General features: G+C 36.8%; 1 protein-coding gene across 1 annotated transcript; it reads left to right on the top strand.

Moving 5' to 3' along the window:
• The first annotated feature begins 138 nt into the window (after window positions 1-138).
• On the top strand, window positions 139-27,564 carry Tmem39a (transmembrane protein 39A). Its single transcript, XM_046458091.2, has 9 exons — window positions 139-444; window positions 1,801-1,987; window positions 9,659-9,881; window positions 12,873-12,956; window positions 18,323-18,477; window positions 20,701-21,049; window positions 21,817-22,004; window positions 23,947-24,067; window positions 27,038-27,564. Exons 2-9 carry the CDS (start codon window positions 1,875-1,877, stop codon window positions 27,269-27,271), a joined length of 1,467 nt encoding a protein of 488 aa, XP_046314047.1. The 5' UTR covers window positions 139-444; window positions 1,801-1,874; the 3' UTR covers window positions 27,272-27,564.
• The last annotated feature ends 287 nt before the right edge of the window (window positions 27,565-27,851 follow it).

Below are 27,851 nucleotides of genomic sequence, written 5' to 3'. Positions count from 1 at the left end.
ACACCAGCCAGCTCGCGCTGGGAAGGTGGGATGACTGCGCAAGCGCATACCGGAGGCTGGAGGTCCATTCCTCCTGTTGCGAGTGCAGTTCCGGGGCTCGCTGCTGCTGGGGCGGGCAGCAGTCGCCGAGCTGACATCATCACCGTGCGCTGCCACGTCTGCTCAGCTCCGCGGTAATGGAGGCTGAGGATGAGTGCTGACGGGGCTGGGTTCTGGTTCTAGCTTTAGCTCTGCCACTGACTCGGGGTCTAGGTCTGGGTCTGGGTCTAGCGGCCTGAAACCTGGACGCCCTGCTTCAACCCTCCAGGCGGGGACAGCCTGCATGCAGGCAGCTGGTTTGGAGAGCTTTAACGCCGGGAGCTAGTTATCTTGCCTGGGGTCCAGTCTTTAAAGCCACCTCCTCCTCCCAGGGATCCCGCCCCACTGGCCGGGCCTCCTCCATGCGTGAGTATTACCTAGCTGCCGCGTCCGACTGTCCCGGGTCTGCTTTCGTCCTCCCGGGTGGGCGACGGGGACCGCTTTGTCGTCTTCTTTTAGGGGCCGGTCTCTTGAAGTTTGTGGTTTCTCGCCATCTACCTCCCCGCATCTCATATTTTCTCTTCTCTCCCAGTGTTCCCCTCATTTTTCTTTCCCTTTTTTTGTTGAGCAAGAACCAGCGACCCCAACACCCAACAGTTTGAATGCTGTTTCTCACCTTGGGTTTGTTAGTGTGCAGCCGAAGGCTGTTAGGAATAGGGAACATCAAATCAATCTGCAGTAGTGTTTTGAAAATCAGGGTTTTTCCAGCGTGTGATTCTTCAGTTTTTGGTTGTACTGTTTTAGGAAACATTTGGTGTTCACATTGGCGGAACTATGATTTTTGCCTTAGTTTGGTGAGGACACCAATTCTTTTCAGTGAGGATCTTTGTTACTTGCCTTATAATCTTGTAATTTCAATAATTTCCAAATGACGTTACCCGTTTTCCTGAAGTAGGCATCCGCTTGAGTTCCTTTTGGTACTTTCGCTCTAACATGTGGAGGAGATACCACTTGAACAATTTACTTTTTTTAAAGAGTTTAAGGGCCTATAGGTCCCCTTTTTCCCATCTTCAGCAGTCCTGACAAAACACCATAGAACAGGGAACCCTTTTTTTCCTGATGAAACTAATTTAGACGTTAAATCAATCAAGGTCAGATAACATGTGGTACATGTTAACTCAGAACAGGATCACTTGATAACAAAACCTAAATTTGAGTACGGGTGCTGTGGTGGGGATTGAATCTAGGACCTCTAGGACCGCTCACATGCTGGGCTAGCGTTCAACCACTGACTGAACTTCATCCCCAGCCCCAATTATTTTAATTTTGAGATTGGCTTTTCTTAGGTTTCAGCTTCTTGTGATTCTTCTGCCTCAGCCTCCTGGGTATCTGGGATTACAGAGGCACACTGGCTAAAGCCTAACATTATGGACAGTGATGAACTTCCTTTATTTCAAGTGACTTAACCTGAAATATTAAATAGGAAATGTTTAAATTGTGGTCTTGTAAAATTTTACCTGATTGTACTATCTTTCATATGATACAAGTCAACTGACAAAAGAGACAAATTGCAGCTTGCCTAACACTGAACAAAATTTAGGATTCTGACCCATTAGAATCTGAATAGTCTTTTCATTAGAATAAAGTAGGTAATTGACACAGAGAGTGTTTGTTTGAAAATCTGGTTTTACAAGGCCTACTTACTCAGTTTTCTGGTTATTTTGTTACATTGCCTACTTTAAAGATAGTTAACTGATATTTACATTTTTTGTTGTTGTTCAGAGTTGAAACAGGTTGACAACCATTAACGTGGGTTGCAACTACAGGTGGCACTGGAAGCAGACTGGTTCCCGGACATGCCCGGTGGAAGGAGGGGCCCTAGTCGGCAGCAGCTAAGCCGTTCAGCTTTACCTTCTTTACAGACTTTGGTTGGTGGGGGCTGTGGCAATGGAACAGGCTTGAGAAACAGGTAAAGAAGAAATAAAGCTATGCATAATCTGTACTATCCCGTGATCAGTAAGACTAACATAAACATCATGGTGTTCAGATACTTGCTTGTCAAGCTTTATTCTTTGACACTGAGGTAGAAATTCTGCCTTTTTAGGACCGAAAGCTTAGCATTTTAGCATACTTTGGAGAGAGAGATGATATGGGCTCATGAAGTAAACAAAGCCCTAATCTTATGACTGATAATCCAAATTCTAGTCATTACTGTGTGTGTGTGTGTGTGTGTGTGTGTTACTGAGAATCAAACCCAAGGCCTTGCATATAAGTAGGCAAGGGCTCTGCAACTGAGTTTCATTGCCAGTCCTAATCATCACCTTTTTAGCTATTAGAAGAAGGGACAAGTGAATGAAAGTACAGGGCAAATGCCATGGTTTGGAGTCCTTTCCTTTCCGTACTAGCGTTTGAACCCCGGGGGCATTCTGCCACTGAGCCCAGCCCTTTTAAAATTATTTTTTAATTTTGAGATGCTGCTTACTAAGTTGCTGAGGCTGGCCTGGAATTTATCATCTTCCTGCCTTGGCCTCCTGAGTCTCTGGGATTACAGGCATGCGCCACCACATCTGGCAAATGTGATGGTTTATCTGCTTATTGTCATTATTTTTATTTTTTGAGGGCAAATTAAAATTGACAGCTAACATGAAGTTCTAAAATTATAAGTCAGGGCTGGGGTTGTAGCTCAGCGATAGAACACTTGCCTTGAACATGTTAGGTACTGGGTTTGATCCTCAGCATCACATTAAAAATAAATAAATAATAAATATTTCACTCTCCCCTCCAAAATACTTAAAATAAAGTAAAATAAATTATAAGTCAGATTTCTTCAAGGATTTCAAAAATTATTTTGTCAGAAAACTGCTTAATATTAATAAACTGTTAGCTGTAGCCTAAATAAACATCTTAAGATTTGTGTCATGTTGTATGAGAATAAAAAATTTGATCTTTTAATATAAATATATTACAAAGTTCCTAATTTTCAGAAATTAGGATGAACGATTTCTTTTTTGAAGGTATTGAGGATTGACCCCAGGGCTTTGCACTTGCTTAGTTATCACTGAGTTACACCACAGTCTAAGATGAATTTTCTTTTTTTCTTTTATTTTTTAACAGTACTAGGGATTGAACCCAAGGGTACACTATCAGTGAGCTATATCCCAAACCCTGTATATTTTTATTTTGAGATAGGGTCTAGCTAAGTTGATGGGGCTAGCCTTTAACATTTGATCATCTTGCCTCAACCTCTCAAGTAGCTGGAATTAACAGGCATGTGCCACCACACCTGGCAGGATGAATTATTTCTAATCTTATGTGGGGTAACTCACATCATCATAAGGCTTGATCATGTAGCAGTCCAGCAATGGGTTCAATCCTGAGTACCAAAAATAAATAAATAAAATTTAAAAATTTCTTTAAACTAGAATTTCAGGGAAAGTCCCACTGAAATAAAAATAAACTATTTTTTTTTTTTTTTTTGTATGGCGATGGAAATTGCTTGCATGTAATAGGCAAGCACTTGTCACTGAGCCACAATCCCAGCCCACCAGAACAAATTTCAAAGATTGTGTAGAACTAAGGTTGTAAAGTCAGGAAGTGGGAGATCAGTCCAAGAAGAAGTATACAAATATGTCAGGAGGGCCTGAAAGATGAAATGGTACTAACAGCTCTGAAAATTAAAATTGAGATGAAAAAAACTCTGTTTAGGGAGGAAGTAGAAACTAGCTGGCAAAAATTTCTTGTTCATATAATTGATCAGTGTATTGCTGCACTATTACATGATCAAGGTCTTAGTGAGACTCTGCCTCAAAATAAAATGGGCAGCGGGTATAACTCAGTGGTAAAGCACCCCTGGGTTTAATCCCTGGTGCCCTTTCCCTCTTCTTTAACATATAGTGTTTTAAATTATTTTTTTTGGTACTGGGGATTGAACCCCTGGGCATTTAAACACTGAGCCACATTCTCAGCCCTTTTTTGTATTTTATTTAGAGTCAGGGTCTCACTGAGTTGCCTTGGGCCTTGCTAAGCTGAGAGTCTGCTTTGAACTTGGGATCCTCTTACCTCAGCCTCCTGAGCTGCTAAGATAACATAATTCTTTTGCAATTAATTTGAAATGTATGTGTGTGTGTGTGTGTGTGTATCTAAGAACAAATTTTTCAACTGATTAAAGTGTTCATAGTTTGAAAAATTGAGACTTTTGTTGAATGATTATTTTGTAACATGTTTACCTTAAGAGATTATTTTGGAAAAAAGTTTCTGTGTGGTTTTTGTTTGTTTGTTTCTGGTACTGGAGATTGAACTCAGGGCCTTGAATATGTTAGGCAGGTACTGAGCTACATTCCCAGTTTTGTTTTGTTTTTTAACTTTATTTTGAGACTAGATCTTGAAATTGCCTAATCTGGCGACAGATTTGCGATCCTTCTGCCTGAGTCTCTTGAGTAGTTAGATTACAGGAGTGTGCCATGCCCAATTTCTATTTCTTTTCTTTTTTGTTCTTTTTAGAATATCTTTGTTTCTTTTTGTGGATGTGTGTGGGGAGATACTAGGGATTGAACTCAGGGGCACACAACATTGAGCCACATCCCCAGTCCTTTTTTTTTTTTGGATTTTATTTATAGACAAGATCTCACTGAGTTGTTTGTGCCTTGCTTTTTGCTGAGGCTAGCTTTGAACTCGATCCTCCTGTCTCAGCCTCCCGAGCTGCTGGGATTACAGGCATGCACTACCATGCCCAACTTATCTTTGTTTTTTGATGAGATAGAATTGGCTGGAATAGTTGGAATAGGTTATTGTATAAAACCTGGGGTAGAGATATAAAAAAATATAAATAAAGGAAATGTTAGATAGCTTAGAATATAGCTTTAGGAAAAACGTATACAAAGAAAGTGTGTCCATATGAGAGAAATCACTTTTGGAGTATCTGTAGGGTAGTGAAGAAAGAAATTGAGTTCCTTAAAAATGGTATAATTTTGATATATTTGACATAGCCAATTGGAGAACAAAGCATTTGCTCCTAGTTGCCTGTTTGGTAGATGTTTGTGGCCTAATTGGTAAAGTGGTGAAGTTAAACTTGAGAATGTCGAGGAGCTACTTTGAAAGATTGAAATCCAAAAGTTGCCTGTTGTATTTTCTACCTTTGGGGAATAGGGCATTGTTGTTCATTTGTTTTTTTATTCTTTTTTTTTTTTTGGTGGGGGGGTTCTATAGATTAAAGCTGGTGGCTCACTACTACTGAGTCATACCCCCAAATTTATTTATTTGGTACTGGAGTTGGAACCACAGAGCTTTACCACTGAGCTATATCCCAATCTTTTTTGAGACAGGGTCTCATTAAGTTTCTGAGGCTGGCATCGAATTGGGATACTTCTGCCTCAACTTCCCTAGTTGCTGGGATTACAGGTGTGTGTCATCATGCCCAGCCAGGATTTGTTCTTGCAAATGTTCTTAGATAACTCTCTTTTTAAAAAAGAAAGGTGTAGCTGATGGTACACAACTATAATCCCAGGTATTCTGGAGGCTGAGGCTGGAGGATCATAAGTTTTGAGACCAAACTAGGTAACTTAGTGAGACCCTGTCTCAAATTAAAATAACAAGTGCTGGTGATAATAGCTCAGTTATAGAGTGCCCCTGGTTTCACTCCCCAAAGCTTAAAAAAAAAAAAGTACTGTGTTTGTGAGTTTCATAGAGAGTTCCTACAGGGAGATTTTTACTTGTTTGAAGTTTTGTTTGTTTGTTTAGTCCTTGCGCATATTTTCTGATAATATCACCAAACATGTCCAAATACCACTGTTTTCTGTCTCTTCTAATTTCTCTTTATCCCTTTGAATCTTTTTAAAAAAATATTTTTATAGTAGTTGAACATAATACCTTTATTTTATTTTTATGTGGTGCTGATGATCGAACCCAGTGTCTCAAATGTGTTAGGCAAGTACTCTACCAACTGAGCTATCACCCGAGTAAATCTTTGAATCTTTCTTGCTTTATCCATTTGCATACTTAAATTGTGCTGCTCATGACTCCATAAGGGCCAGTCTAAAGCCTGCTGCAAGGATAAAGCAGATGTTCAGCATAAACCACCATTTTTTATATAGTTCAACCACAGTGACCCATTCTTTTTTTTGGGTGGCGAGTACTGGAAATTGAACTAGGGGCACTCTACTACTGAGTAACATCCCCAGCCCTATTTTGTATTTTATTTAAAAACAGAGTCTCACTGTGTTGCTTAGCACCTTGCTATTGCTGCAGTTGGCTTTGAACTTGAGATCCTCCCGCCTAAGCCTCCTGAGCTTCTGGGATTATAGGTGTGCACCACCATGCCCTGCTGACCTGTTCTTATTATAAGGAAAATTTTGTATCAATGAAAGGAACTGTTTACCATTCAGTTCCCAGATGCAAGCCTTGTAAGCAGGGCTTTTTAAGGAAAGTTATACTGAATACCTTCCTTCTTTGGGGAGTCTAGAATTTTGGTATTGGTAGGAAAGGATGCCTATGTAATCAGCCTTCACAATAAAAACCTTCTAATGGGCTTTCCTGGTGGACAACATTTCAAATGTGTTGTCACAACTTGTTGCTGTTTGAATTAAGTGCATCCTGAATAGATTCTTGAATCTATTTTTATAACGTTAGAAAAATAATATTTTTTCTAAATAATACCTCTGTAACTATTTTTTTGAGATATATATTGGCCAACTCTGTTTTATTTTTAAAGTTTAATTTTTTATTGACTCAGTAATTATACCTAAATGGAATATAGTATGATATTTTAATACATGTAGGCATTGTGTATTTATTCACTTATTTGTTTTTTTAGATTTAAAGAACTTTGATATTTTCCCTCTCCAGCTTTGAAGTTTATCGGTTAGATGGAGAACACTTAATCTCATCAGTTATCTTAGACATGATTTCTTTTTTTCCAACTGGTGCTTTGAATCACTTTGTTTGACCTATGTCTGTTTGGTCTTCTGGCTTCAAGTTTAATAGCCAAATTTATAGGGTGTATTACAAGTGTAGAACTTTTGTACTTTTGTTTTGAATATATTTTTTGAATTCCAGTATTTTGTTGAGTTTGTTAATGGCAGAAGCATGTATGTTCCAGAAAGCAAGTCTCCTTTACGTGGAAACATTTTTATAATCTTTTTTTAACTCTTAAATCATAACAGAGCCAGGTATGCTGGCGTATGCCTATAATCCCAGCTACTTAGGAGGCTGAGGCAGGAGGATCACAAGTTTGAGGCCAACCTGGGCAACTTAAAGAGACCCTGTCTCAAAATTTTAAAGTGGGCTGGAGTGTTGCTCAGCGGCAGAGCTTGCCTATCATATGCGAAGCCCTGAGTTCAAAAATTATGACAGTTTATCATGCTTTCCCTCTTTCCTTATTTTTGACTGAAGTTCAATAAGATTTTTAGTTTGTTTAGATTAGAGGCTTTTAACATTGTAACATCTCATCAGAAATTTTTATTTCAGTATCTTACAGTTAACTGGAGTGAGGCAGTAGATTGGCTGCTGGCATTAATCCTGTGCATTCAAGTCATAGTATTCTTAACTATTCAGAATGAGCAGAGCTCATATTCCCATGAGTTGCTTTAAATACTATAAGTCCCACATATCCATGCTAGAATTCTATATTTGGAAATTTTAGAGAAGAAAGTAATGCTACTATTGTTCCTTATCTTAAATATGTTTTTTTAGAGTGGGGTTTACTGGAGATTGAACTTAGGGGCACTTTTCTATTGAGCTGCATCCCAAGTCCTTTTGATTTTTTTCTTTTGAGACAGGGTCTCAGTTGTTGAGACTGACTTTAAACTTACAATCTTATCTCAGCTTCCTGAGTCACTGGGAATTGAGTCTCCTTTCCTTGTTGTATAAACAATAGTAGACCTTAGATCTCTGTAACTATCCTGTGCATATAAACAACAGAAAGTTTATTCTTTATTCCTATCTGTCACTCCAAATAGTCTAGCTGTTTCTGACCTATAAGTGAGCCTAGAAGAAAGAACAAAACAGGGATTAATACTTCTATATGTTTGTTTTTGTGTTAAGAGTTGTCTGTTTTTCATGAGTGCATTGGTCTTTTGCTGTCTCAACCTAAAAGTATATATTTGCAGTGAACTAAGAAAAGTAGTTTCTGGCCTTAGGTTTATGGTCTGATAGCCAAGTTATAGATGTGTACAAAAATTATGTTATAGTATGAAAAGCGCAATAATAAAGACTTTACACATATATGATAGTGGCACAAAGGAGAGATGAATAAGTTTGAGGGAGTCGGAGTAAGCTTCACAGAGGGTGTGTTTGAAGAGCTGAAGAGCCATTTATTTATTTATTTTTGTGTGTGTGCTCATGGTATTGGGAATTGAACCCAGAGCCTCATACATGCAAGCATTCTACCACTAAGCTGAACCCCAAATCCCTTAAAAGTTTTGAAGAATGAGTGAAAAAAGGTTTGGAGGGAATTTTTCAGTAAATGTGTGTGTGAGAAGTTAAGGAAAGTGTAATTACGGGGGATATTTCATTTCAAGGGAATAAAGTGCACAGTAAAATAGAACATATGTTTCAGACAGCACGTAGCATGAGTATCGTAGTTGCATGTGGAGGAGTGATATGTGAGGAGGCTACTATGTTAAACAGAGGGCTTCATAGAACATACTCAAAGTTTTTTGATATTATCCTAATTGCAGTAAAGAGCGGAGGAGAGTAACACTATTATGCCAGGCGGGCACTCTGCCACTGAGGCTCTGAGTTTAATCCCCAGCACAACAACAAAAAACAAACAAAAACAGTAAGAATAAGACAGTAACACTACCAGTTTCACTTTAGAAAGATCCCTAAGGGCAGCTTGGTGGGTTTGGTGAAAGTAGAGTTGAATTTAGGAGGATTACTGCCAGTAATTTAGATGAAAATTGGTGAATGCTTGAACTGAAACAGTGGATTGAGAAGGGAGGATACAATTGAAGAAAATTTTGTGAAATAGGATTCAATTCTTTATTTTTCTTTTTGCAGTAGTGAGGATTGAACTCAAAGGTAGTTTACCACTGAGCTACATTCCCAGTTTTTGTTTGTTTTGTTTTTCATACCAGGGATTGAACCCAAGAGCCTTAACAACTGAACCACATCCCCAACCCTTTTTTATATTTTATTTAGAGGCAGGGTGTCACTGAGTTGCTAAGTGCCTCTCTAAATTGCTGAGCGTGGCTTTGAACTTGCAATCATCCTGCCTTAGACTCCTGAGTAACTGGGATTTTAGGCATATGCCACTACACCTGAGTTGAATCCAGTTCTTTAGAAAGTGATTGGATATGGAGTGGAAGAAGAAATGTTCTAGGATCCTGATTTGGGCAGCTAACAGGGTGGGCCACAAACTAGGGTTAGGACTGTTGGGGGAGGAACACAGATATCTAGCAGGCAGTTGCTAATAGGGGTCTAAAACTCTGCTGTGATATAAAGATAAATTTTATTTTTCAGTATGCCTAAGATGATGAAAATCATGGTTGCATCTTAGATCATTGAGACAATATGTAGAGGAAGGATCCCAGAATAGAGTCTTGGAGAGGCCAACAGTTAAGGTTAGGTAGTGGAGATAGAAGGGGCTCTTTGCTCTGACATGAAGGATATCACCATTTGAGTTTACCATAGTTTTCTCTTTCAGGAATGGTAGCACTATTGGCCTTCCAGTTCCACCTATCACAGCCTTAATCACCCCAGGTCCTGTGCGTCATTGCCAAATTCCTGACTTGCCTGTGGATGGGAGCCTGCTTTTTGAATTTCTTTTCTTCATCTACCTTTTGGTTGCTCTGTTCATTCAGTACATCAACATCTATAAAACCGTGTGGTGGTATCCTTACAATCATCCTGCCTCTTGTACTTCACTGGTAAGTCGTCATAGGCCTCTAAATTTTTTATGTCACTCAGGTAAATTTTTTTATTAATTTTTCTTCTAAAAACTGGTTTTCTAATAAACATCAGATTACTTTTTAGAAATAAAAATTCATGATAAGATTATTGAAGTATAAATTAAAATGCAGAAAACATTTAAATAATTTATTGTAATAATATTGCAGAAAGGTTTCCATATCTAACTTTCTCTATCCCATGTTAAATTTGAACTATATACTTTATCCGTCCTTGGCTAGAAGTTAAATTTGTTTAACATGGGATAGAGAAAGTGTAACATGTAATGTTAACTTATCATTATGATTAAATTCTAGCAGCTTTACCTTTTAAATGACTGAATTACGATAATGGTAGCTTCTATAACAAATAAGCCAAAAATTGTATAATGTTTTTAACATATAACAGTCTGAGACAGTTGTCCTGGTTGGTAGGAATTCTTCCATGTGGTCAGTCAGGGGACCTAGGGTGGTAAAGACTGCTATTTTCTAACAAGTGGCCTTTAAGGTGGCTGTGGTTCATTGCTATCAGCCATAAAGGTAAAAGAGCATAGGGTATTTATAAAGGAGAGTTTCTTACAGTCCAGGCTCCCATCATTTCCACATGTCCACTCATAACTATAAGAGAAGCTAGAAAATATTGTACTTTAACTGGGTGCATTGTTAACCTGACTGAAATTGAATTCTTTTACAAAATAGAATTGAGATGGAAACTAGCTATTTCTGAAGAACTTAAAAAACATGTTGTAGGTTTCTTCTGGTTTCCTCTTCATTTATTTAGGAGAGCCCTGGTAATTTTTTTAAAAAAACATTTTAAATCAATTTTTCTATAACTTTATTTTACTTATTTATTTTTTAATGTGGTGCTGAGGATTGAACCCAGGACCTCGCATGTGCTAGGCGAATGCTCTACCACTGAGCCACTACCTCAGCCCTGGCCCTGATAATCTTGATACAAAGAAGGTTCTCCATAGATGAGCATATAAAATATCTAAAAGGCTAGTCAGATGACTTACATGTATGTGATTGGCAATGGCAGATTTGGATGGGTGACAGAGATATTCTTTGGGGCAAAGAGTACTTTTGTTCTGAACATTTTGTATGTGTGTTTGGGACTCACAAAAAATCTGAAAACCTTTCTAATGTGGTAGACATAGAAAAGGAAATGTGGTCCCAAATCTTCAAGATAATATGAGAAAGGAGTTGGGCATGGTGGTGCATTCCTGTAATTCTGGCAACTCAGGAGACCAAGGCAGAAGGATTGTAAATTCAAGGCCAGCCTCAGCAACTGTCTTAAAATAAGAAATAAAAAGGGCTGGAGATGTAGTTGTAGTAGAGCACTCCTGAGTTCAATACCCAGTACTGGGGGAAAAAAGTATGAGAAGGGAATAAAAAAATGTATTTTAAATATTTGTATCACTTGATTGTTCCTAGGATTAGCTATTAAGACTTTTCTTTCTGCTGAAATACATAAAAATATGTAAAAATATGTTGTAGGGTTTTTTTAAATGTACTTTAAAAAGAAAAGTGTTAAGTTAATTTCAGGAACAACCAAGTGATATTAAGTATTGATCACATATATACTTAATATGTGATGAGAGTCTCTGTTTCTTTAAGAATTGTAATGAGTTAGTGCCAGATTTATTTTTATTTACATATATATATATATATATATATATATGTATATGTATATGTATGTATGTATGTATTTTTCCCCCTACCTGGATTGTAAGTTTATTGAGTATAGAAACTATATACTTCATCCATCCTTGACTAGAAGTAGTTTTTTGCAAGGGAGTTTGGGCAAGGAACCCTTAGTTAGCAAGGAGGCAGTGCCTTGTTAAATTCTACTATGATGGTAGAAGAAACAAGTAATAATCTCTACCATTTCCATTGCCAAGAGAAAAAAACCTTGATTTTTGTTTTCAGCACTTTACCCTTAGTGTTGAGACTAATACCTGGCTGGACACGCCTGTAATATCAGCAACTGGGGAGGCTGAGACAGGAGGATCACGAGTTCAAAGCCACCCTCAGCAAAAGCAAGGCACTAAGCAAGTTAGTGAGACCCTGTCTCTAAATACAATACAAAATAGGGCTGGGTATGTGGCTCAGTGGCCAAGTGCCCCTGAGTTCAATCCCTGGTACCCCCACCCCCAAAAAAGAAGAGTACCTGGCATATTTAGTTTATTGAATTAATTAATTGAAAAATTCAGTTTTTCATTTGGGAAGAAAATGTAGAAACCTGCAAACCCTTTGACCATCAAGAGGAAAATATATCTCGATTTCATTGGTTTCTAAGATTATTACTAACGATTTTGTTTGCTGTTATCACAGTTTTATATATATGTATGTGTATACATATATTTATATGTGTATATATATGTATATATGTATATATGTATACACGCACGTATGCATAACAAAGGAACTATATATGACATCTAAGTAATGGTTTAATTTTATAGAAGAGATCAAATGTAAGGCATATTTTTAAATAATTATAAAGATTAAATAAATATAATTGATGTACTAACTAGTAGTTTAGTTGATGCACAGTTAGACTAACATAAGTTTGAATAAAGAAACAACCACAGTAACTCCTAAAAACTATGAATCCTGACTGATTTAATTTGACACATAATAAATCAGTCAGTTTAGATGAATTATTATTGTCATAATTATTGTTAACTCAAAGCTATCTTTTTCTTTTAATATAGTAGAGTTTCAAAAAAAAAAAAGGATAGTAATACTTTCCAGATAGTCTAAAACAGTGTTTGGAAAGTTTAAGCAATTAGTCACAAAAGGAGAAGTACAAGGTAGGCAGTCTCTTCATGATCTCTCAAATTTCTGTGTTCTGTAAGGGTAGGATGAACTAAGGAAGATCTTTTGAGGGAGCAAACCTCTGTTTGTGTAGTAGTTCAGTTTGATAAACATTGTATTTCTTTTTGATGACATTCTTTGTTTCTTTTATAGAATTTTCATCTCATTGATTATCACCTGGCAGCGTTCATCACGGTGATGCTCGCAAGGAGGCTTGTGTGGGCCCTCATCTCCGAAGTAAGTTTATTCACTGTGTTCTACTACTTGTTGTAACTTGTAGTTACTAGAAAGGGTTCAGACTGAAAATGTAAAATGTCCAATATAATTTGAAAACAACTTTAAATTAATTTCTTTATTCCTATGTGAGTTGTGCCAATACTTTAAAAAAAAATGGTTTCCTGCAATATATTTAAAATTCAAATGTGCAATAACTCAAGACCTATTAGATATTGAATTTGAAGGAGTTTAATTTAAGCTTCTGGATTTTGGGGCACAATTTTTTTAAATTTTAATAGTTCTAGGGAAATAGGATAAATTCAATTTTAGATAACATTCACTTGAAATGGTTTATATGCCACTTGTGAAATTTCCTAACAAAAAACATTTGTAGCCGTGAGGTGGTGCACACCTGTAATCCCAGCAACTTGGGAGGCTGAGGCAGGATGATCACAAGTTTGAGACCAGCCTCAACAACTTAGTGAAGCCCTAAGCAATTTGGTGAGGTCCTGCCTGAAAATAAAAAATAAAATGGGCTGGGGATGTGGCTCAGTGAAAGTGCCCCAGGTTGATTGGTTTGTATTTATTAAAACTTAGAATTTAAATTTATTAAAAGTTAGAATTTTTAAAAGGCAATGTTAAAATTTGCCTAGGAGTAATCACAAGATTAGAATATAAGTTTACTGGACAGAGGAGGAAAGATTTGGAACATTAAATTATTTTATTAATTTAAAAGTTGCTGGTAGATTTGGCTTTGGGTATCATTTTTCATATAAACTCCAGCGAGAGAGAAAAATGTACTTGCATAAGATTTTATATATTGTACCCTATAAGTGTTTATGAAAACAAAAATGTTAACTTAGCTAAAGTGGCTAATAATTTGAATCTTGGAAATTATATTTCAGTTTGAAATTTTTAAATGAGTAGTTACTGTAATGAAAATCGAGAGTTTACTTTTTCTTCCAAAACATACACAGAAGCAGAAGACTTTGTGAGTATAAGCTCTGATTCCTGTGATTACAGATTAATTAAAGATGTTAAGTCATGATCTAAAAGCCATTAAAATAACTGGAAAATAGTGGTAGTATTGGTAGTAGAACTGTTTCTCCTGGTAGGAAAGGATGTAACTCAGCCTTTCTCTCAGGTTCAGTATTTAGGTGATGAAAACAGGTACTTACTTTTGGATATATTGAGAAAGAACTTTCTTTAGAAGAATAGAATGGATTTTTTGTTTACATGTGTTAAAACAGGCAGGAAATTATTATGTTTCATCTCTTCAGTTGCTTAGAAATGATATTGGCATATGTCAGTTTAGTTGCTTCATGTTAATGTATAAACCCTTCATAACTATAGTTTCTACCTTGTTGCTACAAAGTCTATAACTTGAAGCATTTTATTGCCTTTGAGTGTGTGTATGGTACTGAGGATTGAACCCAGGGCCTAGTGCATGCTAGGCAGGTACTCTACCATTGAGCTACATCCCCGGCCTTTTTTATTCTATTTTGAGATAAGGTTTCATCAAGTCACTCGAGCTGGTCTCAAACTGTGAACTTCTTGATTCAGCCTCCCAAATTGCAGGAATTACAGGTGTGCATCACTGCACCTAGCTTCCTACTTTATTTTATTTAATTTATTTTATTTTTTTTTTAAAGAGAGAGTGAGAGAGAGAGAACATTTTTTAATATTTATTTTTTAGTTATCGGCGGACACAACATCTTTGTTTGTATGTGGTGCTGAGGATCGAACCCTGGCCGCACGCATGCCAGGCAAGCGAGCTACCGCTTGAGCCACATCCCCAGCCCCTACTTTATTTTAAACACTGTTTAAAAAGAATTTTGTTTGCTGGGTGTGGTGGTGTACACCTTTAATCCCAGCAGCTCAGGAGGCTGAGGCAGAAAGATAAATTTTGCTAGCTTCAGCAACTTAGTGGTACTCTCAGTAACTTAGCGAGATCCTGTCTCAAATTAAAAAATAAGAACTGGGTATGTAGCTTAATGGTAAAGTGTCCCTGGGTTCAATCCCCAGTACTCCCCCCCACCCCGCCCCACTCCATAAAAAGGCAGATAGAGGGAGCAAAATGTATTTGTTTATATACAAATAACTTGTCCCTGGAAAGAGATATGGAGTAATAATGGACTGCTGGTGGCTGGGAGACAGGAGCAGCATGAATCACTACTAGCACTCTAGGATTTGTCTTTTGAGTGATGTGGTTATATTATCTATTTGAAAATTTAAAATCAGCTATATAGTGATTCTTTCCTAATATATCTAAATTAAATGATTAAACCCATCATAATCTTTTTTTTTTCCCTTCCATTAAAATATGTTTGCATTCTTTTATCACAGAAAAGATCGTGACCCTGAGAAAGACCTTTTTTGGGGGGAGGGTACCAGGGATTGAACTTAGGGGCACTTGACCACTGAGCCACATCCCACCCCTATTTTGTAGTTTATTTAGAGACAGAGTCTCACTTTGTTGCTTAGTGCCTTGCAATTGCTGAGGCTGGCTTTGAACTCACAATTTTCCTTTCTTAGCCTCTGAAGCTGCTGGAATATTATTATAGGCATGTGCCACCAAGCCTGATTGAGAAAGACCATTTTTTAAGGAGAACTGGAGGTAATTAATTTGAAAGATAAATATTCAGCTGGAGAATTCAGCTGGACAACCACCTCTCTGCCTAGCTAGCCTTTTGTTTATTCACCTCCTAGCCAACACTGCTTCTGTGTACTTTCTACACAAGACTAAAAATAAATCCAACTGTTTTACCAACTTGAGGCAACTCTCTTAAAAAAAAAAGTTTTTATTTTATTTTATTTTTATTTGTTTGGTACAGGGGTGCTTTACCCCAGCTACATTCCCAGTCCTTTTTTCTTTTTTCTTGTGAGATAGGGTAAGTTGCTGAGGCTGGCCTTGAACTGAAGAACCTTCTACCTTAGCCTCCTGAGTTGATGGGAATACAAGTGTTCCCTAGCACACCTGGCAAAACATTATTTTTCTAATACAAAAACAATATATTTTATTGAAAAGATTGAGATTGTTAGACACTAGAATGTAAAGCAGAAAATTGAAAATTACAACCTCATTACTGAGAATCACATTTTTGGTTTTATTTCCTTCTAATGTATATATATTAAAGATTTATGTACATATATATTTAAATGTATTTATTATAGTATTATGAATAGTTTTCTAACCTGACTAGCTCTTATTTGTCTTTTAGGTTTCAACACAAATATTGCTTTCTATAGAAAGCCTTCCCAAGTAGGGTCTCCTATTACTTATTCTCATGATAACTTATGCTTTTCCTGTAACACTCATCACATTATAAAAATAATTGTCTAAATTTAAGTTTAGTATGTGTTTTTCTTGGCTGGGTAGCTTCATAAAGATAAGTTCTTATTTGTCTTGATTACCACTGTATCACCAAGGTCTGTCACATATAGCACAGTGAGTAGTTAAAGAATGTAGGTTCTAGAATAAGAAAATCAAACTCTGCTGCTCTGCTGGCATGGAGCAGAAACAGTCTTTTATTTCTAACCTTGTACTTTTGAGAATAGAAGTAATAGAATAACTCCAGGGCTTACGTAACTTCCTTAGACTTTAAAATACAAGGTACATTGGTATGAGGTACCTATAAGGGGAGTGATATAGAACTATTTGCCATGCTATGACTGAGAACAGCTTGGGTCTTTTTCATAGTTTGAGGCTTAAGCAGTTTATTATGGTATTTGTTTAACTGCTTCACATTTTAAAGTACCCATATATACTATGTATCTCTATAGTTTGTATTATCCCCCTCACACACACACAGTCATGTGTCACCTAACTATAGAGACAAGAAAGACATCACTAGGTGATATCTTCATTGTGCAAACATCATAGAGCATATTGACACAAACCTGGATATCATACCTTAATCATTCCTTGTGGTCTCTTGATGCAATCAAGAGCTGTGGTAAATGCAAGCTGTGTAAATTTGCTGCCAGAGTTACACAGTATGGTGTTTTTATAGTAAACTTTTTTTTTTTTAATGAGTAGGAGCATACTTTTAAACAGTGTAGTAAAAATATAGTAAGTACATAAACAAGTAATAGTAATAGGCAACTATAGTTGTTTGTTTCATTATCAAGTATTATGTACTTACTATATAGGACTGGAAATACAGTAGGTTTGTTTACACCAGCATTATCACAAACACATCAGTAATAGTATGTGCTTTGATGTTATGGCAGCTGTGATGTCACTAGGCAAGAAGAATTTCCAGCTTTATTTAATTATTGTTATTATTTGGTTTTGAGATGTGGTGTTACTTATGTTGTCCAGGCTGGCCTCTGACTCCTGGGCTTGAATGATCCTCCTGCCTCAGCCTTCTGAGTAGCTGGGATTACAGGCATGTGCTGTGCAACAGGCTCTCCCTATAATTTTATGGGACCACAAGTTTTATGGTGGTTTTTTTTTTTTTTTTTCAATATTTTTATTCTAATTTGTAAGTTTTATGTTTTGACAAATATATTTTCTTACTATATTTGGTCAGTTTTAAAGATTTAGGATTTAAGAAGAATATTTGAGATATGATATAAAGAATTAGAAGTATTTATACATTGTTTATTATTTTAATTTTTTTAGTTATAGATGGACACAATATTTTATTTTTATTTATTTATTTTCATGTGGTGCTGAGGATCGAACCCAGGGCCTCACACATGCGAGGCAAGCACTTTACCACTGAGCTACAACCCCAGCCCTACACATTATTTTTGTATGTGCAAAAGTTAAACATATAGAGGTCTGTCAAAGAAGATGTGATTATTTTGTAAAATTTTTGTAATATTTTAAACATCAACTCAGCAAGCAGATTAGAGGTAAGAATTCAAAGAAAAATAGAAGTACTCTTGCTGCTATTGAGGCCCTTGGCATTCTGGTAGGAAGTAAGGTAGATAAATTATTGGCTCTCCATCTGTATATACATACAAATCACCTAAGAGATTGTGAAAATATAGAATCCTTGACTCAAATTTTTTTTCCCTACATTCAAAGAGAAAAGTTGTTAGGAACTTACATGTTCATAAGCAACTCAAGTGATTCTGATGACTGGTCCATGGACCATACTTTGATGAGAAACCCTAGTGAAAACAAATTAGATGATAATGATGAAAAGTTAAAGCAGGTCTGTGTGGGTATAAGGAGGAGATGACTAATTGCCTGGAGAGGGTTGAATTTTCGAGAATTAGGAAGATAAGGTGGGATGAAACAGTTTTCTTTTTCTTTTCTTTCTTTTTTTTGATACAGTTTAGCTTCCATTTAAACCTACTACCCTTATTTATGTTACATTGCTTTTAAATAAGATAATTTATAAAATTTACCTTTGATGCTTCTAAACTTTCAGGCCACCAAGGCGGGTGCAGCATCTATGATTCACTACATGGTTCTGATATCAGCTCGCTTGGTGCTTCTCACTTTGTGTGGATGGGTACTTTGTTGGACCCTAGTCAATCTCTTTCGAAGCCATTCAGTACTTAATCTCCTCTTCCTTGGCTATCCGTGAGTACTCCTGTTTTGCAATTAACAAATCTTTAGTAGTTATTTGGGTCATGCAAATAATACTATAAAAAAAGGGAGAATTAAATTCTTCAAATATAAATTAAAAGTTAAAAAAATTTGAAAACCAGTGGATATGATAGCCATATAATTTGTTTTCTAAACTAGGTTAGTTGAGACAACAGACATAAACTAGAACTATCCTGGGGAAACTGAGAAGTATGGCTGTCCTACCAGTGGAGAGGTTGCGATACTGGGGATTGAAACCAATAGTGCTTTACCACCAAGATACATATCTGGCCCTTTTTTAATTTTAAATTTACAGGGGCTGGGGTTATGGCTCAGTGTTAGAGCGCTCACCTAGCACGTGTGCGGCCCTGGGTTCGATCCTCAGCACCACATAAAAATAAACAAAATAAAGGTATTGTGTACAACTAAGAAATAAATATTTTAAAAAAATTAAAATTTACAGTGCCTCACTAAGTTGCCTAGGCTGACCTTGAATTTGTGATCCTCTTAGACTCCCGAGTCCTTGAGATTACAGGTGTGCTATAAGTGTGTACATTTGTGTCATCTAGTGGAAAGTATTTATTTTATAGTACTGGGGATGGACTCAGGGCCTCATGCATGCTTGCCAAGCACTCTGCAGAGTTACATACCATGTCCTTTTGAAATTTTGAGACAAGGTCTTGCTAAATTGCCCACGTTGGCCTTGAATTTGGGATTGGACTGCCTCATCCTCCTGAGTAGTAGGATTATAGGTGGACACTACCACACCCAGTGAGAATATTTTAATTGAGCTCTATTTACCAAGTAAGATGTTAAGTTTAATAGGATTACCATCATCAAAATGGCTAGCAGTCTTTTTCAATTTAAGTATATAAAGAAATAAATAATAATAATAATATAATTATTATTATTATTATTATTATTATTATTTGGTACTGGGGATTGAACCCAGGGATACTTAACCACTGAACCACATCCCTAGACCTTTTTATTTTTTACTTTGAGATAGGGTGTCATTAAGTTGCTGAGACTGCTTTGAACTTGGAATCCTCCTACCTCAGCCTCCCAAGTTTCTGGGATTACAGGCATGCCTCACTGTGCCCAGCATTTATAGTTTAAATTGTAATGAGGGTCCAGGCACAGTGGTGCACACTTGTATTCTCATTGACTTGGAAGGCTGAGGCAGAAGGATCACAAGTTCTGGGCCAGCATACATACCTTAGCAAGATCCTATCTCAAAAAATAGAGCTGGCGATGTTGCTCCGTGGTAAAACACCCCTGAGTAAAATTCTTAATACCAAAATAATAATAATAATAATAATAATAATAATAATAATAATAATAATAATGGAAGATAGAACAAGAAAAAATAACCACCCCAGAATAAAAAACCTAATAAACATGTATAGAGTGGTAAAATCTGTGGAGAAAAATAACTACAAAAGGAGAGTGCTTTTGGGAGTGGGGTGAGTGATACAAAGTTTGCAAGCAGGAGAGCCCCTTACTATGGAGACATTTAAGTTGAAGGGCAAGCCATATCAAAAATTTCTAAACATACACAAAGATCCACATTAGGAGAATACTTGTCATGTTATTTATGCTAGTGGAAAATAAGAAACAACTTTTTTTTTCTGGGCTGAGATGTAGCTTAGTGATATAATACTTATCTAGCATGTGCAAGGCCTTGGGTTTGATCCCCATAAAAAATGTCATGTGAAACCCACAGAAACAGCATGTTTCTATCAAGTGAGAAATGGATAAATTATGTATGTCAATATATGAATCCTATAATGTTTTTAAAAGTTCTTACAGAAAAATATTTAGACATAAGAAAATACCCATTGTATACACACAAGGTGAAATAGCAAGATGCAAAACAGTTTGTACTATATGAGATCAAATACATAAAAGAAAAAAGCATACATGACTATATATAAAGTTTATATGTTGGATAAATGTGTACCGACTAATAAAAATGATTATTTCTAGGTAGTTTATATTTTGTTATTGAAATTTTTTTAGTTTCCTCTTCTGCAATGAATATGTACTGCTTTTGTTGTAAGAAATGAAAGACTTTCCTTCTCAGACAAGGAATTTACCCTTGGAAAGTTCCTATTATATTTACTCCGGTGCATCAAGACTATTATATTGACATAATTATACAGTGTTCTTAGGTGTTTTCTGTGGTATTATTTTCATATTTACCTTGTCTTGCAGGTTTGGTGTTTATGTTCCTCTCTGTTGTTTCCACCAAGATAGTAGAGCTCATCTTCTTCTCACAGACTATAACTATGTGGTACAGCATCAGGCAGTAGAGGAAAGCGCCTCAACTGTGGGTGGCTTGGCCAAATCCAAAGACTTCCTCTCCTTATTGCTGGAGTCTTTAAAAGAACAGTTTAATAATGCCACACCCATCCCCACCCACAGCTGCCCTCTATCTCCAGACCTCATTCGAAATGAGGTAGAATGTCTGAAAGCCGATTTCAACCACAGAATCAAAGAAGTTCTCTTCAACTCCCTCTTCAGTGCCTACTATGTTGCCTTTCTCCCTCTGTGTTTTGTGAAGGTAAGCAGATATTTTGCTTTGTGTGCTCCCTGGATTGTGTGTGAATTAAATAAACTGGGTATTTCTTGTTTAATCCCCCTTTTCTCTGTCTCCCCTTTGGCAGCCTGGATGGTGGAGTTCGGCTGCATCTGGAGTGCACTAAAACCGCTCCTGGTTGGCGGATAGGTATTTCCATATATGTGATGCACCCCGTGGTGGTCCCCTCTTTTTTTTTTTCTTTTCTTTCCAATTTTTTTCTTATTTTCTTTTTAGTTTCCGGGGAGAGTAAAAATTATAATTATTATAGGAAAAAATATGTAGCAGCTTAAGAGAACCAAGGATTCAATAAAATCCAGGTTACTGTGATTGATCTAACAGGGTTATGAGGAATTTCTTGAATTTAATCTAACCTTTATTTATCTAAACTTCAATTTACTTCAGTGGAAAAGAAAAATGGTCTGGATGTCACTTGGGACCAAAATCTTTTGGGACATTTTAATGTCCTTCCTTCACCCATTCAGAAGCACTTCTGCAGCCGGTGTGGTCCTTCAGAAGCACTCAGTCCTTAAAATATAATTGCCTCTCCCTCCCAGCCCTAATTCATACAGCCAGAAAGTCAGGTTGAAGGATTTTGGAGGACTCTGCTCTTGAACTTTCTGCACGGACATCAGGACAACCAGTGCATGTTGACTAAGTGTGGCATTTGTCTGCAGGGCATATATATACGTACCCATCCTGTGTCTGATGCTGGTGCATGGATCATTTCTGTCTCTTTTGATCTCTTTCAGAGTACCCAGTACTATGACATGCGCTGGTCATGTGAACACCTCATTATGGTGTGGATCAATGCTTTTGTCATGCTTACCACACAGTTGCTGCCATCAAAATACTGTGATTTGCTACATAAATCAGCTGCTCACCTCGGCAAATGGCAGAAGCTAGAACATGGGTCCTACAGCAATGCTCCACAGCACATGTGAGTAGCTAGAGGGTAAAACCATGTAACACGTTTCTACATGCTGCTGATCATGTTTATTTGCTTTGTATGTCATTCTGTTCTTGGCTTTGAACATTTTTTAGTTTTTGTCTACATGGATGCTTGTCATCATTGCTAAACTGAATACAGGATACATTAACTCATTTCTACCACCATACCCAGCCTCTTCTCAAATGCGTCCTACCTTTCAGCTGCCCAGTCACTCTAGAGTGTATAATTTGTGCCCCAAGCAGTACTTCAGAGTTGTCTTTCAGTCTTAACTGTTTGCCCAAATTCAAAGAGTCATGATATATTTTAAATTCTTTTTATAAGATTTTTAAGGTTTATCTTCTCATTTTCATTGCCACAGCTAAGTTGATAGCTACTCATCTCACACCTAAGACAGCTGGACTTTGCTTTTCTCATCTTTTCTAATACATGCAGATTTGGATTAGTAATTTTTCCTGCCTGTAATTTTTTCTGTTTCTTTTTCTTTTTTTTCCTTCCTAATCTCTCTACTATTTCCCTGCCTCTCCTGTATTTCAGTGAAAACTGTCCCTGGCTGTGAGTTCTAAGTATTATTCTTATTGTGTTCCCTTATCAGACATTTCTCTGCATGGCCCCTGTGATCCAAAGTGGCTAACTTTAGAACTTTTTTTTCTGTCACTTTTGAGTCCATCATCATGCCTATCTCTCAGACCCGGACCATCTGCATCTTCCTCCCTTGTGTAATTTGAACATTTCACAAATTTCATCCCCAACCAGTTTTTTCCTAATTAAGTGGGACAGATTGAGGTGACCTTCCCTTCCCCTCTCCCCCTCAGAGTTCTCCCTTCAATTATCTGCCTTGATGTCTGATACAGATTAGCACAGGCCTTCAAGCCCAGGAACTGAAAGAGATTGGGCCAGGCTGAAAAGAAACCCGACTGTGGGCAAAGGACAGATTTCAATAAAAATTGAAAATACAATCCACAGTACTAGTACTGTACATCTTCAGGCTACTGATGGCACATGGCCATGAGGTGTATCATCACTTTAATGCTGGTAAGTGTGAGCAAGGCTGGCGGAACATTTTCTGAACTGGGGAAGCTTCAGGGTGCTAGAATATATTTTTTAACATATCTAAACTGCTGCCCCAGTTCTTAATCTAGGAAACTAACCTTTCGAAAATCAGGAAGAAATGAATTAACTTAGGTTTTTTTTTTTTTCTTTTTTTGTTTTTTTAAATAAAGCTTAACCTGAAGATCCCCATCCCCATCCCAACTCCATTACATTGATGCTGAAAAGATTGAAGCTTTCTCTTCCCTAACTTCTTTTCCCTAGAGAAACCTCTATAAAAATGAGTCCAGAAAGCAGTAAAAAGAAAACTCTGTGTCAGTACCTTGTGTGTGTCTTTGTTCTACTGTATAGCTTCTCACATCTTTGAGGTATTTGAATTATCTGATGAGCAAACTGATTTTCAGTAAGTTTTAGGGATGTAATTCTGCAGTGAATATCACATTAGTTTGACAGTGTGTTAATTTCTTCTCTGTTCTTGTTGCCATTGGCTTTCTCCTCTTGTTTGTTCCCTCTATCATGTCAACCAGTAGACTGTTCACTTGGGATGGAGACAGAAGTCTGCCTGCTTACATTCTGTTTTCTGGCCCATGGATGCCTTACTGAAACAATTATATCTGCTCATTCTGCTAAGCCTCTTAAGTCCTTCAACACTGAGTTAACTGTATTACTTTACAGTCTCTCTGTACTACATAGCAATGAAGTTTACCATAACAGATCCTTTCTAACTCCTTCAAGTTGGACCATGGAATTACTATATTTTCAGAATTCAGACAGATGAAGCCTTGAATATTTAATTCCTTTCATAGAAATATAACTGGCCTTGCTAGACACAGTCTTATTTGTAATTGTCAATATGCTAACATTGCATTTCTTTCTTCTTTAGTTGGTCAGAAAATACAATATGGCCTCAAGGGGTGCTGGTGCGGCATAGCAGATGTTTATATAGAGCCATGGGGCCTTACAACGTGGCAGTGCCTTCAGATGTATCCCATGCCCGTTTTTATGCAAGTACCATTTATTTATTTTTAAGCATAAGTTTAGGAGTAAATATTAGAAGGCCATTCTGTATGTATGCACATAGCACAGTGAGTAACACATACTAGGAAACTGAGGCATGATAATTTTTGCTGTTACTATAACAATGGTCCTGGGCCCATGGAAGTGTCTTCTGAAAAGCAGTTTGGAGGTCATATATCATTATTGCAGTCTCAATAGCTTGGGTGGTTTCTCTAGTTACATTGGAATTTATTAAATGTAATTTTGCTTCAAATAAGTTGTCCATTATATAAGACTTCCTTTTTCATCTTACAATTTTATTTTGTAATAGTTGGGTTTAGTGATGTTCTTAAGATATATTGTATCTGTGTGTATCTTTAAATAATATTTAACATAGTAATAATGTAGTTTTTATTAATTTTTTTATTTGTCAGATATTTGTGTGTGTTATTTTTTCTTCTCTTTAAAATACCTTAACTTACCTCTTTGGAAGTCAGACAAATGTTATGATCTATAGCCTTTTATCTTTACATGGATTCAAAAGAGAAAAGCTTCAAAGTTAGAAAAGGAAAAAGCAATCTATATCCACTGAACCCTGCTTCTTTCTCACTTGCACTTATGCATTGGATTATGTTTTATGTGGTCTTTAGTTTTCCAGAAATTCTGACTCTAGGAAGCAGCACTTACTTTTAAAGGAAAGACCAGCTGGTGGCCAGTGGGAGTAGGGAAAAGAAGAGACCTGCTCAGGACTATTCTTAGTAAAAATGTCCGTAGTGCAGTGTATTGCCTTTGAGTAGAGATCATATCCTAAAATAGAATTGGAGATTTAAAAAAAAAAAATTTATACTTTTCTCCCTCAGTTACTTGTGAGGATACATGGACTTTTTAGTTCTGCAGGTGTTTGTTGCTAAGGGACCTTTCAATTACATACTGGGAACTTGCATGAGGGTGAGGGCAGGATATCTGTAAATATGTGATGGGGAAGGAGGGCAGGTTCTTAGTTGGGAGGAGCATGGGGAAGTTAAAGGCCCTTGGATGAGGAGACCACAGTGGCTCCTTCTGAACTTCCATGAGCTTGTCTTAAGATGGGAACAGACTCAGGTCACAACTACATAAGTATTTGATTTCTCCACAGGATACTTATTTAATTTAAATGGCTGAGTTCCCTAGGGCATTAATGGCTTCTGTTCATCCTTGTTGTCCTCTTGAAAACTGTAACAACAAAATATTTTTGTTAGAATTTTCTGCTTGAAAAATAAGTATTTTTCTTGCTAGTGTTGGACTCTGAAGAATCAAGTAGAATCTATGGAAGAAAGATTAGGCAAGTTAATTAATTGCTGATTTTGACCAAATAGTTAGTTCTTCTAAAAGCAGTTCTTGAGCCCCCTGTGTATAAATGATTTGGCCACTCTTGTTCCCATCTCCTTTTCCCCCCAATACTAGAGGTAAAATCCAGGGCCTCATGCATGCTAGGCAAACACTGTATCACCAAGCTAATCCGCAAACCCCCTTTTTTATTGTATTTCGTGAGAGGGTCTCACAAATTTATCCAGGCTGGCCTTAAACTTGTGATCCTCCTGCCTCAGCCTCCCAAGTAGCTGGGATCACAGGCTTGTACCACTGTGCTTGGCACCTGACTCACTCTTTTAAAGTAGTATTCAGGGCCTGTATCCCAGTCTTCTAAAGGATCTTAGGAATCTATAGCATTTTCATATTTGGAAATGGTTCTTAAGCAGATTGAAGTTTAAGAACACTCACTTTAAATGTGTCTATTACCAATAGCCTTTACCCTCTAAAACCTGTCTACCTTTCTCCTTATTCGGTTTGTAGGTTACTGGCATGTTTAATGACACACCTTGCCATGGAATCTGAAATTGTTTTTCTGAATCCTTCTAGAAAATTAATTGAGCCAGTTTTACGTATGATACTACTAAAGTATCATGTAGTAAACCCCAAGCTAAAGATTTTCTTTTTCCTGAAGAAGGGCCCTGAGACACTATGTACTTTTCAGAGGAGTCATGATAGTTTGGCCTTCATTCTCAGGTTTAAGTTCTTGAGATCAAACTTCCTTCTAAATTAGTTCTTTTACATCTGAAATTAATTACCATTAATACAGTCTCTCCTCATCTAAATTTAGGACTTGACTGGCTGAGCTGAATTGTTAGATAATGTTCCTTTGCAACCTGTGACCTAATGCCTTTTTATTAGTAAACCTGGATTTAGCTCCTTAGAGTGAAGAATTTGATGAGAGTGAAAATAGTAAGCCCAATGTGTAATCTTAATTCTGGTTCCAACTCATTTTTCCTTCCTTCCTCTTTGCTTTGTCTTTTTGCACTCTATTTCTCATTGAGAAAAAATAAATAGTAGAAGCATATGTTTTATGAAAGATTTCAATAAGTGACCATTGTGAGTAAAGAGTTTAAGGAAAAATAAAAAAAACTATGGTGTTGGTATTATAATACTTCCCTGAACTTATAATACTTCCCTCTTTCTAGGTACTTGTCTAGTGTGAGTATTTGGTCTTAGATTATCCCACAAGCTAAGAATAGCTTTTATATATTTATTTATCTATTTTATTTAAAAATTTCTTATAGTACTGAGGATTGAACCCGGAGGCCTTACACATGCTAGGCAAGCACTCTACTACCAAGCTACATCCTTAGCCCTAGTTTTCACATTTTTAAATGGTTACATTTTAATCAGTTATAATCCTACATTACATCCTCAATATCTTCATTACATATTGATTTTCAAAGTGTGAAATATTTCCCATTTGTTGCTTTATTCCACCCTGTCTTGGATAAATATACTTTTTCTTTTGGACATACATATCCCTCTTTTTATGTCCCAGGGCAAACAGATGTATTTTTTATTGTGTGTAAGAACTCATAAATACGAAATTACTTTGGAAAAATGAATTCAAGAATAACTTGAGTCTTTCCTATGAAATAACATTGTGTTTTTTAACTTCCTTACAGTTCCTGTTTCATCGTCCATTAAGGCTGTTAAATCTACTAATCCTTATTGAGGGCAGTGTTGTCTTCTACCAGCTCTATTCCTTGCTGCGGTCGGAGAAGTGGAATCACACACTTTCCATGGCTCTCATCCTCTTCTGCAACTACTATGTTTTATTTAAGCTCCTTCGGGACAGAATAGTATTAGGCAGGGCATACTCCTACCCACTCAGCAGTTATGAACTTAAGGCAAACTAAGCTGTCTCTCAACAGCGAGGGAGAACTCAGATAAAAATATTTTCATACGTTCTATTTTTTTCTTGCGATTTTTATAAATATTTAAGATATTTTATATTTTGTATACTATTATGTTTTGAAAGTCGGGAAGGGTAAGGGATATTAAATGTATCCATAAACAAGGTGATGTGATCTTTCATGTGTTAGTACATTTGAATAATACACATGTGAGAGGTATGCCTCTCTAGTAAAAAGATTGATTTGTTTGTATGACTCTTGAATAACTCATTCATTTTGAACAATTTCATGTATCACTTGGTGTGATATGGTACCTTTGTGTGTCTGCTTTCCTTCCAGTCCTTTTCATTATCTTTAGTTCTTAGCTGGCCAGTAATTACTACAGAAAGGGGGATGAGTAGAGTTGCCTTCTAGCACCAATTTCTTTAAATTTAGTTGGTTAATATTACTAGAATAACTACAAAAGAGAGTAGGTTCAAGTCTTGGGTGGGGTTCTCTTTGTTGCCCTTCTGAGATGGGATCTCAACTGGTTTATTCTAACCTGTGATATTTCAAGATATTTTTGAATCAGCTATTCCAAGAC

This window comes from Marmota monax, unplaced genomic scaffold, assembly GCF_021218885.2.
Source record: "Marmota monax isolate L192 unplaced genomic scaffold, Marmota_monax_Labrador192_F-V1.1 WCK01_AAM20220418_F8-fsc00052, whole genome shotgun sequence".
NCBI lineage: Eukaryota > Metazoa > Chordata > Mammalia > Rodentia > Sciuridae > Marmota > Marmota monax.
The sequence above is the reverse complement of the archived record's forward strand: the minus strand, read 5'-3'. Positions and strand labels throughout refer to the sequence as shown.